We start from the raw sequence: 16,539 nt of genomic DNA, 5'->3' as shown, positions 1-16,539 counted from the left end.
GAGAGAACCTGTCAATCATCCCCAAAGATGCCCAACGGAGAACACGCAGTTGCTAAACCACCACTCAATTTTCCGCCCCTAACCTGCCTACCCAAATGACCAAAGGTAAGCCAATCAACCTAAAGAGGGGCAAGCACCCCTAACCGCTTTGTCCGTCTCCCCAGTGAGGAATAGGCGAAAAAACGGTCATGGCTAAGGGGCCAGACTGCCAAAAATTCCTATTCGGCCCCGTATGGCGACCCATATTAGCTCACTGTAAGATAGGGAGGGCGGGTGGGTGTCTGCTCAAAGTGACGAGTCCGGGCGAAAAGGGGGAGCTTCGGGCCTGCACGCCCTTTTATAGGGCCGGCAGGCCCTGCCCGGACACGTCACTGATCAGGCCACCCTGGCCTGATCATCGGCCGAGATCTCGCGAAATCTCGCGAGATCTCGGCCAAATCCAAGATGACGGCTGCCATGTGCCCCTGTCTCCCTGGGCCTCCAGCAAAAGGCACCGGTGAGTAAATGCCACCGGTGCTATTTTATGTAGATTTCTAACATGTTGTAAGCCAGCCTGAGTGTCGGGCGAAGGGCAGGATAGAAATTGAATGAATGAATGAATAAATGAATGAATGAATGAATAAATATTTTCCTGGAATTTAATGGATTATTTATTTCAGCACACAAAGTTTCTAATATTAGAAATGGCTTCCAATCAAAAGATAATAAAAAATAGCAACAATAATCTATAAAAATATTTGCTGCAGACATAACACAGACAAAATTATTATTCAAGAAGCCAAAAAAGCAGACATTCATTCTGCTTTAAAATCTGTTGTATCTGAGCAATCTTCAACCTAATAATTCTCCCACAGCTTCAGAAGACTTGCAACAAACAATTCCTTGCCAAAGTATCACCACCTTTTAGAGCATGGTTTGAGTTTGGGGAGAAAGAATTGTTTTATGGGAAATAGCCATAAATGATATGAAGCAAGTTAGAAGCCATCAAGCTTGGGAGGGCTCCAGTAACAAACAACAGATGGCCTTCTCTTTTACTATTATTGTATTATTTCCAAGCTTCTACTTCACCATGGAAAATGAGTAACATAGTGAAGATAGGAAATATAATCTCTGCTGCCTCCTCCCAATGTGCCAATGATTTGTCTTTTTACATGTTGTGAGCCGCCCCGAGTCTTCGGAGAGGGGCGGCATACAAATCCAAGTAATAAATAATAAATAAATAAATTCCCAGTAACTCCTGTAGGAAGGCAGAATTGTTACTACTTGCTCACCTCTATGAATGTATTGCTAGGCAAGTGTTTGTGTTGGATCACTCTAGAGAGGTGACTTCTGTGTACAATCAACGGACATTTATACAAGGTTATAACATTTGCACGCTGCCACCAGGCTAGCCTTCAGCCCCTTTATAGAGTTTTGCATTTTAGCTCAAATGTCTTGCTGTGCTCTGTCATCCCATTTAGTGCTCCCTACAGGAGGCACATCCCTCACCAGAGATGGGATGAAGCTAGAATTACTCTTAATAATAATATTCTGTCCTGCTGCTTGGCAGAAAAAGCTACGAGTTCTCTTCATAGCACTTCCTCTGGAGCCTGAGCTGAGTCAGTAGACAAGACTTAAGAAAGCCCCAGGTATTCTTGGGTCATGTGAATATGGCACTCATGTGCCTCTTTTCACATATGAAGCAAATCTATTTTATTGTCAGAGAAATGTGACACCATAAATTATGCTGGGGCATCATTGCACAGAGTGGAATGTTAGTATACCTGGAAGATCATAAAATTCCCCTAGGATGATCATTTGCTTTCATCTTTAAATCTCACATTGAGTAAAACAGACATGTCAGATGCCCATACCTGTTGTTCAAGTTCATTGGAGTAGCAGTGTACAAAGTTGTTATATTTTTTTTCCAAAACTCATGCATTTTATCCACATGTCAACAGATGGATCTCATGTTATCCAAAATATTTTTTATTAATAATTCTCAAAACAATACCTCAAAGCAACCTGACCTACAGGATAGAGCATCCATGATAGCTGCCTCTCTATAAGTGAACTGTAGAATGGATTTTATATATACTTCAGCATGTCTCCTGGAAATTGCATCTCTTCTCTTCTCTTAACTTCTCTCCTCCCCTCCCCTCTCCTCTCCTCTCTTCCAATCATTTGAAAATCTCTCAGCAGTCTAGTACAGATTTTGAGGTTGTGTATACACTGTTGGCTGTATTTGGGAAGCTGAAATTGCCCCATCTTTTTTCCACTGGGATAAAAATTCCATTAGTTACAGAACATCCTAGGACACTACCCATATTGTATTTGTTTATATGCATCTACATAGCAGGTATTTGTACTTCAACAGTTTTCATGCCCACATCTCTTTATTAGTTAAAATAAAGCAAATCAATAGTTAGAAAGCATCAGGCTATTTGATGCTTTAGTGTTGTGATTATACTGCATTGTTTTTATACTATATTGGTATTTTATGAGCTTCTTTTTTAAAAAAACTTATATAAACCACTGATGTTTTTCTTGTGCCTTCCCATGCAGATATAATTAAATATCCATGACACACACAGCATTGAAATCTTGCAGTTTCAAATTACACCATCAAAAGCATCAGGATATCCAAAGGACTTTAAAAAAAATATTGGAAGCCATAATCAAAGTGTATGAAGTGCTATATAATTAGTGGAAAAATTGTAAAAGACCTCCCAAAGATTTCCCATTTATAAGATGTGGTCAATGTTGATGGAGAAATAAGTTCCTCCTAGAATATTGTGTTCGTAAGCTTTTCTGAACTTTGCCGTGTCTTTGCAAGAATTTATTCAGGAATAATTACTTATGTAGTCAGAGAAAATGGTAGCTTTCAAAAACCACCATTATACCTATTCTGTGCAGTAATAACCTGCAGTGTTGCAGGACCCACAGCTGGTTTCTTTGTTGAAGTAATTTGAGACAGTTGCCTCTTCTGGCAGTTATACTGAATACACAGGTAGTTCTCATTCACAGTAACATCAGTGATGAAAAAAATAATTTTATGAGCAGTCCTGGGATTTACAAATTGCCTGGTCTCTAAAGCAAAGGAAATGTAAAAAGCATAAACACAGTTTTGATAAATACGGTAAATACGGTAAAGCCCAATGGAGTGATATATATGGACTGCTATTTATAATGGACACATATTACTTTAGTAACACTTTTGGAGAGAAAGGGTGCATTTTATACACCCTTTCTCTCCCTCCAAAAGAAGCTGAAAATTCGGGTGTGTCTTATACTCCGAATGTAGTTTTTTGAAGCTTTTTTTCCAGCCCTAATGAGGCGCTAACCATCTTCCCAGCTCTTTCTGGCTTGCAGGATTTTTTTCATTGCTATTCCAAAGTTTTTTTCTAGCCCTAAGCCTTTGCAAGCTTGTTTTCATTGCTATTCCCTCTGAAAAAGGTGGGTTTCTTTAGGGGATAAAATGGTTTGCTGAAGCTGACCAGACTAAGGATGCTAGCCAGATGAATATCTGGTGGGTAAGTAGATTTCCCCCCCTAAAACTAAGGGGCATTTTATATTGCAATGCATCTTATACTCAAAAAAATATGGTGGTTTCATGATACCATAAGTAAAAAGTTGCACATACACTCATGTTCTTCTTATGAGTATCGCAGGTTATGTTATTGATTACTGTAGAAATAAAATAATTAATGTCATAAGTTTCTGCTTGGCTGAAATAGCATTTCTATTTTTTTTAATGATTATATGTCTATACAGGTGATTAGATTAATTGCTATCTTTAATACTCTAGATGACAATGGGAAGTCAAGGGACACAAAGTAAATCAGTGGCACCGGCTGTGCAGAATAGATAATGAGTAGGTGCTTCTTCTTCCCCTTAATTTGGAGATGGCATTCATAAAGATCTTGTCTATAAACTGATGAACCCAACCTCCATGCATTAATTTAATTCATGTTCTATCAAATTGATATAAATATAGGAAACTTTCAGGATATAATTAAGTTTGCCACATTGTGCAATTTTTAAATTTTATACCACCGGGAATGAGAAAGAAGTCGGAGTATTGGAGCTGCTGCTGACCCACCTGAATGGATCTACTTTGCAGTAACTCTCGCAACTTTATGTCAAGCAGACCAATACCAGAATCTAGCAAACCACCAACTAGATTTATATGGTAAATTAGACGGTGCTAAATTAAAGTACTCATAGCGAACCGAGAGTTACACATTATGGTTAAGATCTGATCCATAAAGTGAATAGAGACGACAGATTTAATTCTACCACTATGCATCTTAGTGTTTTGTATAAATGCCATCAATTTATCAGCTTCTCCTTAATAACCTGGTTTTTAAGGTACACAATTATTGATACCTGTCTTACATTCTTGACTTATCAAGCAGCTAGGCAGATACAACATCCAAGTCTCAGTATTGAGAAGCAGTATTATGTACAAATGATGCAGGGAGGGATAAGGATTATATTTTTTTGCTGGAGAGACGGAGTAACGACACGGACACAAGAGCTGGATTTAAACTGGGTCATTTTTATTAACATAAATTTGCATAATTTATTCATTACTTTGCATAAATTAGCATAATCAACTATGACCCGGAAATGGACCTGCAGGGTCAAACAAATACTTCCGGGGCGGAAATGACGTTATGACAAAAACATTCCTGGGCAACTCATGGGCGTATCTTGATGCAAGTCCAGGTGAGGGACCAGACCATCACCTGCGACCCTGCCATGCTTTGCATGAGGGGGGTCCCACCGGCTAACCCGAATCCGGGAATTAAAGGTGCAGGACCCAAAGACAGGTTCCCCCCAGCTGCTCAGGCAGACACTCCCTCCATGAGCTTGCGGAGAACCTGTCAATCATCCCCAAAGATGCCCAAGGGAGAACGCGTGGTTGCTAAACCACCCCAGTTTTCCGCCCCTAACCTGCCACGGAGCGGGGGTCAGATCTCTATCTTGGCCCCCCGACTCCCCCCTCTAGCTGCGCCAGCTCACGCAGAGACCGCTGCAGGTCCTGTAAGAAAATGGCGTTCCCCTGTTCTGACAGGTGAACGCCATCGGCCCGGTAAAGCCATGGCCGGTCTATTGTGATAAGGGGATGGGCCACTACAACCCCACCTAGCTCCCTCACTGTTTTACCCAGAGCCCTATTCACCCTACGTCTCGCCCGGTGAATGGCCCTAAGGGAAGAGGCGTCCCTCCACACGATCCTAGGTAGGATCTCTGACCACACCACTTGCGTGGTGGGCCATACGTCGCGAAGCTTTCGCAGGTCTTCGCGTGCCTGGATGATCAGCGCCAGGCCTCCCAGCATGCACAGGTCATTGCCTCCTAAGTGCAATACCAGCCACCTGGGTGCGGCCACAGGACGCTGCCCACCCAAACCCACCTGGGCACGACCCCGAGGAGCCGCCCCCACCATACTGCTGGGCGCAGCCACAAAATGCTGACCGCCCAGCAACGCCGGTAGGAGACCCTCCCACCGCATACCTCTCCGGCCCATCCAGGCAACCTTGACCCACTGCCCCAGGGACAGCTGGGTCCCGATGGCGCTCCTGGCTGCTGAGCGGCCGGCCCAAAATATCATGCTGTGGCCACACAGCAGCACCGTCGATTTCGCGTTAGCCTGGGGACCTGCAAGAGGACACACACAGAGAGGTTACCTAGCCTAAGCCCTGCCTAGGATCCTCAGTGGGCCTAACATAACCCAAATATGCCGCTGACCGCCAGCGGCCGATCTCCCGAATCCGATGGGCCGGGAAACCAGAAAGTGCCGTGCTAGTGGCGGCGCCGATGCGGAACGAATGCGTTCCATAACCGGCGGGATCCATGCCTACCCGGGCCATTGCCCTGGACACTAGCACCCAAAATTGGTAACGGGTCAGAGGGGTACCGTCCCAATGCCTAAACAGGTACCCTTGCCCTGACCCCCGCAGACCACAATAAAGCTGTAGGGCGACCACCGGACACACCGACTGGTCGGCAGCCGCACTAAGCTGGATGGTAACCCCTCTGTGTAGCTGATCTGTCTTAGACTGCCTTACTACAAGGGACACCCCCCCCTTGTCTAAAGGCCAGATCAGCATACTGGAAGGCTCGGAGCGAAGTGTCAGCCTGAGACGAAGCCATGGCCTCGCTGACCCTGAGGGGCCCAAAAAACATGACACAAGTCGCTGCCCTAAAAAGACGGGCCTCGTACAATGAGGCACACAGACTGTCAAAAACCCCGTTAAGTAAAGACAGCTGCTCCACCGTCAGAGCCCGACGAGTGTCACCAGGGGCCCCCGCTCGCTCCCTCAGCCAGCCTTCCAGCATCTTCCGGATGCGAAAGTCACCCGAAAAATCTGCAACCCCCCCCGCCTTGGACAAAAAGGCGAGGCCGGCTAACCTGGACTGGATCGTCCTAACTGACAGGCCACGCTGCCTAAGCTGGACGCAGAACTCGGCCAGGTGCTCTACAGGGACAGGCCAACAAAGCTGGTAACCCCTGTCCTGCCTGAAATCCCCAGACTCCAGAGGTGGCCGGGGAACGCTTCTGGCAACTCTCGGGCCCACGGGGCCAGGGTCCGAAACCTGGACAACTGACCACGGGACAAGGCATCAGCGACCCCGTTATCCAACCCGGGGACATGCCTAGCCAAAAACAATGCGTTTAGGGACAAGGACCTGTGCACAAAATGGCGGACAAGCCGCATGACCCTGTCGCTCTTAGAGGACAGGGCATTCACCACATGGACAACCGCTAGGTTGTCACACCAAAAGTGCACGGTCTTGTCCCTAAACTGCTCCCCCCAAAGCTCTAAGGCCACTATTAAGGGGAAGAGCTCCAAGAACGTCAGGTCCTTAACCAACGAAGAGGCACTCCATTCCGGAGGCCATGCCGACCAGCACCACTGGTCACCTAACACTACCCCGAAACCACAAGTCCCCGCGGCATCAGAGCAGAGCTGCAACTCAGCTTCCAAAAGAAGCTCGTGCCTCCAGAAAGACAAACCATTAAACCTGACCAAGAAGTCCTGCCACACGCCGAGGTCAGCCCTGACCCCAGCGCAGAGGCGGGTACGATGATGGGGCAAACGGAGCCCCTTCATCGCGTCATACAACCTCTGTCCACGTAATAACCACCCTCGAAATGGAAGCCCAACAGCTCAAAGTCGTCTGGGTGTATGGGGAGGAGCCGGAATGCCGACTTAATGTCGCATTTGCCCATAAGGGCTCCTGTCCCACACTTCCTAACCATAGTCACGGCCGCATCAAAGGATGCGTACCGGACTGAACACAGCTCGTCAGGAATGAAGTCATTCACTGACTCCCCTTTTGGAAAAGACAAATGGTGAATCAACCTAAATTCACCACTCGCCTTTTTGGGGACCACACCCAAGGGAGACACACGAAGATTCGGGAAGGGCGGCTCCGGGAAGGGCCCGAGGACCCTGCCCTCGGCCACCTCCTTCCGAATCTTCTCCCTAACAATGTCTTCATGACCCACAACCGACCTAAGGTTGTCAGACATGAAGGCCCTCCTAACACCCATGTAAGGGATCCGAAATCCCTCCGAGAATCCTAGCAAGAGAGCGGCCGCTCTCGGGCGAGGGTGGTAGTCGCCCAACCAACCCTCAAGCACTAGCAAATTGATTGGGCTGGGCCCCTTTACCCCCAACAGGTGGGGGAGGCTTTGGGGGACCCCCGCCCTTCTTTTCCGCCCCCTTCTTGGGGCGGGGACACATGGCTGCGGAATGGTTCCCCCCACAACTCCCGCATGCGTGACGAAACCTGAAAAAGGGACGAAAACACGCCCCCTTTGTGGCGAACTCGTGGCACACCAAAGAGGCCCCTTTCCCGACTCCACCCGCCGCGGCCTTGGCCGGCGCGGGCGTCATGGGCTCCTCTTCCATAAAGTGACCGCTGTCGGTCCTATCACAGCCTTCCTTCCCGGACATATGCGTGGCCTGGAACCAAAGGTCCGGGACCACCATATCCCAGGGCAAGTAGGGGTCATGGGCAATACGCATCCTAAACCCCTTATCGTAGTGCCTCTAGATCGTACCTCCATACTCAAAGTGGGCTCTTGCTATGAGGTCGATGTATTTCAGCAAGGCAGCGGCCCTACCCGGCTGCCTCTGAATTACTACCGACGTGAAGGTCAATAAAGCGTACAGCCAAGAGCTGAAACACTTTGTGACCTTCGTTTTTTTAACCTTCTCCCCAGGCACCACCTCCTTGTCCTGCTTGGGGACCTCCCTATTTAAAATGGAGAAAAGGTCGACATATTCCCCCCGCCAGATTGCTTCCTTCACCGACGGGTGGAGATGATAACCTAATGGTGTCGCGGGCAACCCGCAAGGGATGGCCCCAGGCTTGATGCTGGCGAACGGGTCCCACACCGTGGTGGCCCCCGACCCCAGCACTCCAAGCCCCGGTGGATACACAAAAGGGGGCGGTGGCATAATGGCCGGCTGAGGAGGGATCCAACCCCCCACCCCTGCCCCAGGTGGGAAAGATACCCCTGGCGCCCCTACTGGCGGGGCCGGCGGGGACCAAACCTGCCCACATGTGCCCGCAGTGGCCCCCAGGAAGCTGTTGCCACTCCCCAATGCAGGCGGGATGAACCCGGGACCCTGCACGGGAAGGAGCGGTGAAGTGCCTGCGTGTGGTGCAACCTCACCTGCCCCGTAAGGTGTGGAAGCCATCCACGGGGGCCCATCCTTGCTGGGCCCTGGAACGATGACCACTGCCCCGACTGGGCCATCTGCCCGGTCTGGGCCGTCTGCCCGGTGTGGGCCAGCTGCGTGGTGTGGGCCACCTGCCCCTCCTGGGCTGGCTCCTCTTCGGGGTCGGTACCCCATGCTGCGGAGGCAGTCATGGGAAGCCCCTCCGGGCCTGCACCCGACCGCCACCGCTCCAGTTCATCGAGTCGCTCCAGGACCCTGGCCCAGGAGAGAGAAGGAGAAACCTTGGTTTGAGGGACGGTGGGCATAAATCCCACCCTCCCTGCCGCCGGGACCACCCCCGGGGGCCCCTCTGCCGCAGCCCGAGCCCGGGCAGATGGTCTAGCAGCCCTCCTAGGCCGCACCACTGGTTGGGCCGGGAGGGCCTGAGCTTGCCGCTTTTTAGGGGCCATTAACACTGACTTGTGATTCTGTTATTAACCAGAAAGAAGGGGAGAGGGCGTGACCAAACCCCCCAAAGGACCCTGCACCCACTAGGCAAGGCCTGCCCTAAGCAGCAGGCCTCCGAAGTGCAAACCCCCCAGGAGGCCAATCCACCACCCCTCCCAATGGTGGTAGCAAGGCCCCCCCACCAGGCCTTTTATATACAAGGCCACAGGCCACCCAGGAACCCCCGCGGGCCCGCGAGGCCACCAGAAGGCGGCACCCCACACAACCCCCAACCCGGGGACAACGGGGCTCCAAACCAGAGCGGAGCCCAGCCGATGCTGGCTCCGCTGTTGACAAAAGGCCTTTCCGACTCCAAACAGGCCACAAAATGGCGGCTCGCACGAGGCCGCACACAAAATGGCTGCCGCGAGCAGACTGACAAATGTCTGCTCGTGGCTCTGCTGTCCGGGCGAAAAGGGAGAGCCCCGGGCCTGCTCGCCCTTATATAGGGCAAGCAGGCCCCGCCCGGACCAATCAGCAGCCGGGCCAGTCAGGCCCGAACTCCCGAGCGAAGTCTCGCATCGCGAGACTTCGCTCGGGATTCAAAATGGCGGCCGCCATGAGGGTCCGGTGTCTCCCGGTCCCTCCAGCAAAGCCTGCTGCCGGGTAAGTCCGGCGCCGCAAATATTTTTTTTCACAAAGAACTTATCAAAATCCAATAATTCTATTTTATTCATTGATTTCATATAAACATATTTCACCACCCTCCTTGACAGATCCTGGGACCATCGCTTAGGAACTTTGGTATAATAAACATTAGCACTTGGCTATGCTAATATACCTAAGATTCAACAGTGACATGTTTGTAAGAGTGAATTATGGCAGTTTCTGGAAGGTTGTTGACATTCAATATTCCAATTGATGCACTATACAGATTAAGTCTGTTCTAAATCAATGCTAATAAAAACAATAATTCAAATGACTAGAGCAAAAACTCCCCACCTCCTCCCTTTTGCCAAATGCCCCTCCGGTAGTACACTTTTAAATTATGAGATTGAAGTTACACATTTCCAGTGTTGTTTGAATGCTAGTTTTATTGATGCTTGAGTATCAATTTTACTGGTTGAAATAACTCTGCTATTGTATATATCATATTCAATAATTATATTTGGTGTTCTAGGCCCATATCTATGTTGAATTCTGCCTAAAATAGCATCATCCTGGTTTTTTTATTTATATTTCTATACCTCAATCCATAGATTGTGATGCAATTATCAAAACATCACATTCATTGCTTGAGACCTACAGCTGTTTAGCACTGCAATCATGTTCTGAATATGCCTCTGCTGCTAGTAACATTAGTTAGAAAAGATTTATGTTCACTGTCAAGCTTTTTTTCAAATGAACTTGGAGAAAGAAAATCTTCTGTTTTCCACATTACATCAAGGACGGTTTGATTTCAGCATTCCAATAATGATTGTGTCCTTCAGTTATGACAAGCATGAATATTATTGGCAGCCTGAATGTGCAATTTTCTATTTTTCATGTTTCAATTCTGCACCTCTGTCAAAAGAACCAATGATTAAATTTCCAGTTTTAAATATTTCTTCAAAATTGCAACATTTCCTGTTTGTTTGTTTGTTTGTTTGTTTTAAAAAACGAAAGTGAAGGCAAAGGAAACTGTTGCTAGAAACAATCATAATTTCATAGAGAAATCATCTAATTTAGACATATTTCTGATTAGCTAAGACCTAAATGAATGTTTGCTGATGTGCATTCCTTTTACAGTATCAATTGCTTTGAAAACAAAATATTGTGCAGCACATAAAGACATATAAACAATTATATTAAGGTCAGTGAGATATTTTTAGAAACAGCAATGGAATCTGAAGAAAAACAGAAGGGATTCAGCAGATGGATTATGTCAGCAAATACCAATCCATACCTGTTTACTGCTGTAGATAGGCTTTCAGGCAACACTAGATTTCACAGTTAAACGTGCCAAAGAATGCTATTCTTCCATTGTGTGGTCATTAAATTGCACTGGAGTGAATCTCTTTCCTGGCAATTTTCCATTTAATCTCCTATACTTGCAGAAATAGCCTGTTTCCATTTTCCTGAAGTACATCTTGTGAAATGTGAGTCACAGAGTACTTGAATATCTGTTAAAGGGACTTTGCGGGGTGGATGAAGAGGGTGGGGTGTCTTATTCATTGATTAAAAAAAGCAAAAAAAAAATCAAGTTTTATTGGTCATCATATATATATGAGAATATAGAACTCCAGTTTTTCCATGCAACTGGAAAATCAGTAAAACAAGGCAGCGGCATTTTTTTTACATTCTATAAAAATGTGGTGTCTTTTTTTTTTTTAAAGCAAATTATAGCCATCTTTTTTTTTTCATTTTGGAATTTCCTGCTAAAAACTTTCATTTTCATTTTACAATCCAGATGCACAATATCTAACTATGGAAGGCAGTTTGGCGGTCTTATCATTTTTTGCAGAGTATGTTTTTGTTATAGAAGAAATTATGACATGGGTTAAGATACAGCCAGGATGACCATGGCTGTTGGCTCTGCTCAGTTTCCATGCACCAATGTGCTTTGTTCACAGGAGCCATTTTATGATCCTTCTCTTTCATATTTTCAGGGCATGGCTTGCATATATATGAAATTTTGCAAGGCAGATAACTCCATGAACATGTGCAGCTGAAGACAAAGCCAGAAGGTGCAATCCCCATTTTTTATAGCAAATGGAAAAATGGCCTTCTGGCATCTGTCTATTGATGGATTTGGCTAGGATCTTTGATGATATATTGGCTCCTCTAATGAAAGATATTACTTGGCTTTGGAAGGAGAGAATGGGCTCAGCTTAAAATTGGAAGGCCGGGTTCCTGAAAGAAAGTAGATATGTGGGTGTAAATAACATAGACTATCAGATGGATCTCCTTTAAATTGGTGTGTCACTTGTCTCTGACTTCTGGTTAATGCTCTCTTGACTCTTTGTTCTTTCCTCCTTTTTAGTATTCCAAAGGCATACTTGCTGCAGCATCTAAGCTAGGGTCTCTCTTATTAAATTTACCTGTTTTCTCCCCCCCACAAAAAAATTGAGCCCTTAGCCAGAATTGTTTGAGCTGCTTCCCCTTAACAATTGGTTACCTATGAGACTCCTCAAGTTCATTTCACTCGACTAAATTGATTCCCACATGCTTATGAAGATTGCTTTTTTGCTGAAGGCCATAGTGGAAAAGAACAGCCCCGTATCATTGTAAGTGATAATGCGGCTCGAAAATAAAAATCCGTGAAAATAGTTGGCAAACTGGCCATGCAGTTTTAATCACATAACTCACATCCTGTAGAGCAGTGTTTCCCAACCTTGGCAACTTGAAGATATTTGGACTTCAACTCCCAGAATTCCCCAGCCAGCATTTGCTGGCTGGGGAATTCTGGGAGTTGAAGCCCAGATACCTTCAAGTTGCCAAGGTTGGGAAACACTACTATAGAGGATCTTCCACAATTGTCTGTACTAGGCTCTTGCATGCTTTATCCTTTCTGCGACCTCCTCTTATCTTTAAGATATCGACCAGGTTTAAATAAATTAGGAATATTCTAAATATCAAAGATGTTTGGTTTTCTGTATACAGTGATACCTTGTCTTACAAACTTAATTGGTTCCGGGACGAGGTTCTTAAGGTGAAAAGTTTGTAAGATGAAACAATGTTTCCCATAGAAATCAATGGGAAAGTGATTAATGCGTGCAAGCCCAAAATTCACCCCTTTTGCCAGCCGAAGCGCCCGTTTTTGTGCTGCTGGGATTTCCCTGAGACTCCCCTCCATGGGAAACCCCACCTCCAGACTTCTGAGTTTTTGCAATGCTGCAGGGGAATCCCAGCATCACAAAAATGAGCGCTTCTCTGGCAATGGAAGTCCGGAGGTGGGGTTTTCCAGCGAAGGGAGCATCAGTGAAATCGCAGCATTGCAAAAACACTGAAGTCCTTGAAACCTCACCTCCGGACCTCTGTGTTTTTGCGATGCTGCGATTTCACTGAAGTCCGGAGATGGGGTTTCCCATGGAGTCCCCTCAGGGGAATCCCAGCAGTGCAAAAATGGGTGCTTCGCTGGCAACGGAAGTCCAGAGGCAGGGCATCCCAGCGGCGGTGGTGGGTTTGTAAGGTGAAAATAGTTTGTAAGAAGAGGCAAAAAAATCTTAAAACCCGGGTTTGTATCTTGAAAAGTTTGTATGATGAGGCGTTTGTAAGATGAGGTATCACTGTATATGTACATAATATGTATGTACAGTATATATGTATGTGAATATGTGTGTGCACGCATGTATGAATGAGGTTGTAGCATAGGATCTTTAAGAAATTATTGCAGCAGAGTAAGAAGTTGTATACAATGCATAAATCTTTGTTATGTGGCTGTAGGATTGAAACTGTTAAAAAACTGAAGGGCCCAAAGCTATCGGGTAGAAAGTTCTCCAGCTGCTCTTATTAGGCAAGATTTCTCTCTCCATTTTTGCACTGCTGTGCGTTCAATTAGACTTCCTTTTCAAGTGGTGGAATTTTGTTGCTATTACACACAGTACTCATTGAAAGGTAAGGTAGCTCCTTTGAGAAGCATTTAAACTCTGTGTAATGTACTGTACTCTCAAAGTGTACTGTACAGTTAATTCTGAATACAGATCAAGACCGTTTTCATACTCTCTCTTGAAAATCAAAGGAACATAGGAAGAGAATAGGAACTATTAGCACAGCCTTTAAATATTCCCCCTTTCTCTGTCTCTGTGTCTTTCTCTGTGTGTACATGCATGCAGTTCATAAAGTATATTGTATATTCCAAAGGAGGGGGGAGGGAGGGAGGGACGGAGGCAAGGAAGGAAGGAAGGAAGGAAGGAAGGAAGGAAGGAAGGAAGGAAGGAAGGAAGGAGCTTTTCTTATTGGACTTTTGACATTTATAAAGCTTTTTATACATTGCTCCTATTTAGCTGAATAAATAACCTATATGAATTTTGATGTGTGCGTATACTGCTTTATCACAGCTTTCAGCTAGGGCACTATAGTATAAATATTAACATTTTCAAGGTGAATCATTCTTCCAAAGGGGGAAAATGTTTGTTTTGAAAAGAATCAATGCATAAATAACTACATATTTGGGTCAACTGAAATACAATCTAGGTACTCTCAGTGTGCATACTATTCAATATAGTTCATCATCAGACAGGCATAGAAAAATAAGGCAGGGGATCAAGGTAGGGAAAACTATTTGCTGAAGGGATTAGAAACTTACCTGAAGTATGTACAGTGGGTATATTAGATTTACTGTTTTTAAAATATATAGTTCTTAAAATAGTATTTACATGGATTCAGTTATGTGGATCCCCACTAAAATAATTCCTCTCTCAAATCTTTTAATCATATCTGTCAACTTTTCAAATGGCAACAAGGGGGGAATTAAAGGTTTATCCTCCTTGATTTCTCTTCTTGAAGACAAAAATAAATAAAGCAGAAAGGTTGCTTGTCATGGCCAGATACTACTCAAGTACTATCTTCTTAATTTTTCTTTTTTGTTGTTTTTCTCTTCTTCTGTGTCCATATGATCATATCCATTTTGACTACTAAGTGCATTTAATTCACCAACAAACTTTTTTTTTCAAAAATAAAGGTAGTATGTATAAGCAAGGAATATAAATGTGATGTCTAAACAGCAGGTAATGCTACTAATTTAGTACCAATTAAGAAGAGAGTGCTGATTCTAATATGAATGAACATATATTCATAACACATGTTATACAGTTAAATATAAAGATATATACAGGTATACGTAACTGATTTTCTTTCTGATCTTAGGTTTTCCAAATGAGCCAGCTGCAGTCATCGCACTTACCACAATCAAGGAGTGGTTAAGCAAGAATGATAATGAGGTAGGGTTATCTTATGTTAAGATTTGTGCTTCACTGAAATGACAGACAAGTGGAATATTGATTTTTAGTATGTGTAGTAAATAATACACCCTGATATCAAAGAAATGCAATAACGTATATGCATAAAACATATATAGAGATTATAGAAAGTCATCCATATTGGGGGGGGGGGGAGTCATCTGTAGCTTTTAGGTAAAAACATAGAAAACGGACATAGAAACTTAGAAAACCCTTTGAGTTTCTTTTTAATTGATTCATTTATTATTTGTAATTAGTGTTCCTATATTTTACTTAGTTTTATTTTTAATTTTGGGTGGACGTTGGATACATGTTTATCCGAAGCATGTTTAAACCCACTTACTGTTGATCATGATGTTGATCCGATGATGACATATTAAAGAATCCATGGCACTTTCCAAGGCTTTTACATACAGTCCCAAGCTTGTCATATGGGTCAATATGGGACCTGGAAATGTTCAGGCTTCTTATGGCTAAACGATGAATCAGAGATAATCCTAATGGTAAACTTACATTCTTCATAATTTAACTTTTTAACCCAACAGTACTCTATATAGTGTGGTATTGGAGGAAAAGGAGATGAGAAAGTAAAAAAAAATCCTGATATGTTAAACAACCAGTGAATTTTGGGATGTTTGTAATTATTTGTAATGCAATCCTAGTCATATTTACCCAGAAGTAAGTTCCATTGAACAATTAAGTTCTGAATAATGTAGGTTTACGGTATGTGGGCTGCAAGCATTCTGCTATTAAATGGTAGTAATTATTTATGGTTTTAATATCTCTCTGCTGTTATTTTGTCTTTGCTCCTTTTTTCCTTTTTTTGCAACCCAGGTATGATAATCCTAGTAGAATTTACTTCTAGTCTGTAAGACTGTAGCTTTTACCTAAAAATTTGAATGAGAGATTTCATTTAGAATAATTTAGAGGTACATTCATTTGCATTGATCTTACTATAGTTTACATGAAATGGGGATTTAACCATTTTATTTGAATGTATCGTATGAAATTATTCAAATTTTAATTATGTGTATTTGCCTGTATACTTTTCTTGTTGTTCTACTATGCTTGTTTACCTTCATACATTTTATTTGAAGGACTTTTAGTTACCTGTTTATTTATTTTATTTCTATATTGCTATGTCTTCCAAAGATTCACAATGGAATATTGTAAGCAGATTGTAGGCTGAATCCAAAGTAGTCCATTCACACATGTAAGATGTTCCTCATACATATAAGAGCTGCTTTCATTAGACTAATAAATAAGAATGACACTATATCATTAAAATATTATTACAGTATATAAATAATTTATATATATATTTGCATGAATTTGTGTAACTTTTTTGCATACTGGCCATTGCAAAGACTAATATGTGCTGCTACCAAAGTAGAGCATAATTAATTAATTCTATTTCTAATCTGCCCAATAACAGAAGTCACTTTTGTAACACTTTCGTAAAGTGAAAAATAAAGTATTATAAAATTATT

General features: G+C 44.1%; 1 protein-coding gene across 3 annotated transcripts in view; it reads left to right on the top strand.

Annotated features, from left to right (window-relative positions):
- MACROD2 (mono-ADP ribosylhydrolase 2) overlaps positions 1–16,539 on the top strand; it is a 1,339,842-nt gene that overhangs the window by 803,792 nt on the left and 519,511 nt on the right. For all 3 annotated transcript variants that reach the window (XM_070732607.1, XM_070732608.1, XM_070732606.1), the window contains one exon: positions 14,958–15,031. In XM_070732607.1, coding sequence (XP_070588708.1) covers positions 14,958–15,031 — 74 coding nt within the window. The remainder of the gene's footprint in view (positions 1–14,957; positions 15,032–16,539) is intronic.

This window comes from Erythrolamprus reginae, chromosome 1 (assembly GCF_031021105.1).
Source record: "Erythrolamprus reginae isolate rEryReg1 chromosome 1, rEryReg1.hap1, whole genome shotgun sequence".
NCBI classification, from domain to species: domain Eukaryota; kingdom Metazoa; phylum Chordata; class Lepidosauria; order Squamata; family Dipsadidae; genus Erythrolamprus; species Erythrolamprus reginae.
The sequence above is the reverse complement of the archived record's forward strand: the minus strand, read 5'-3'. Positions and strand labels throughout refer to the sequence as shown.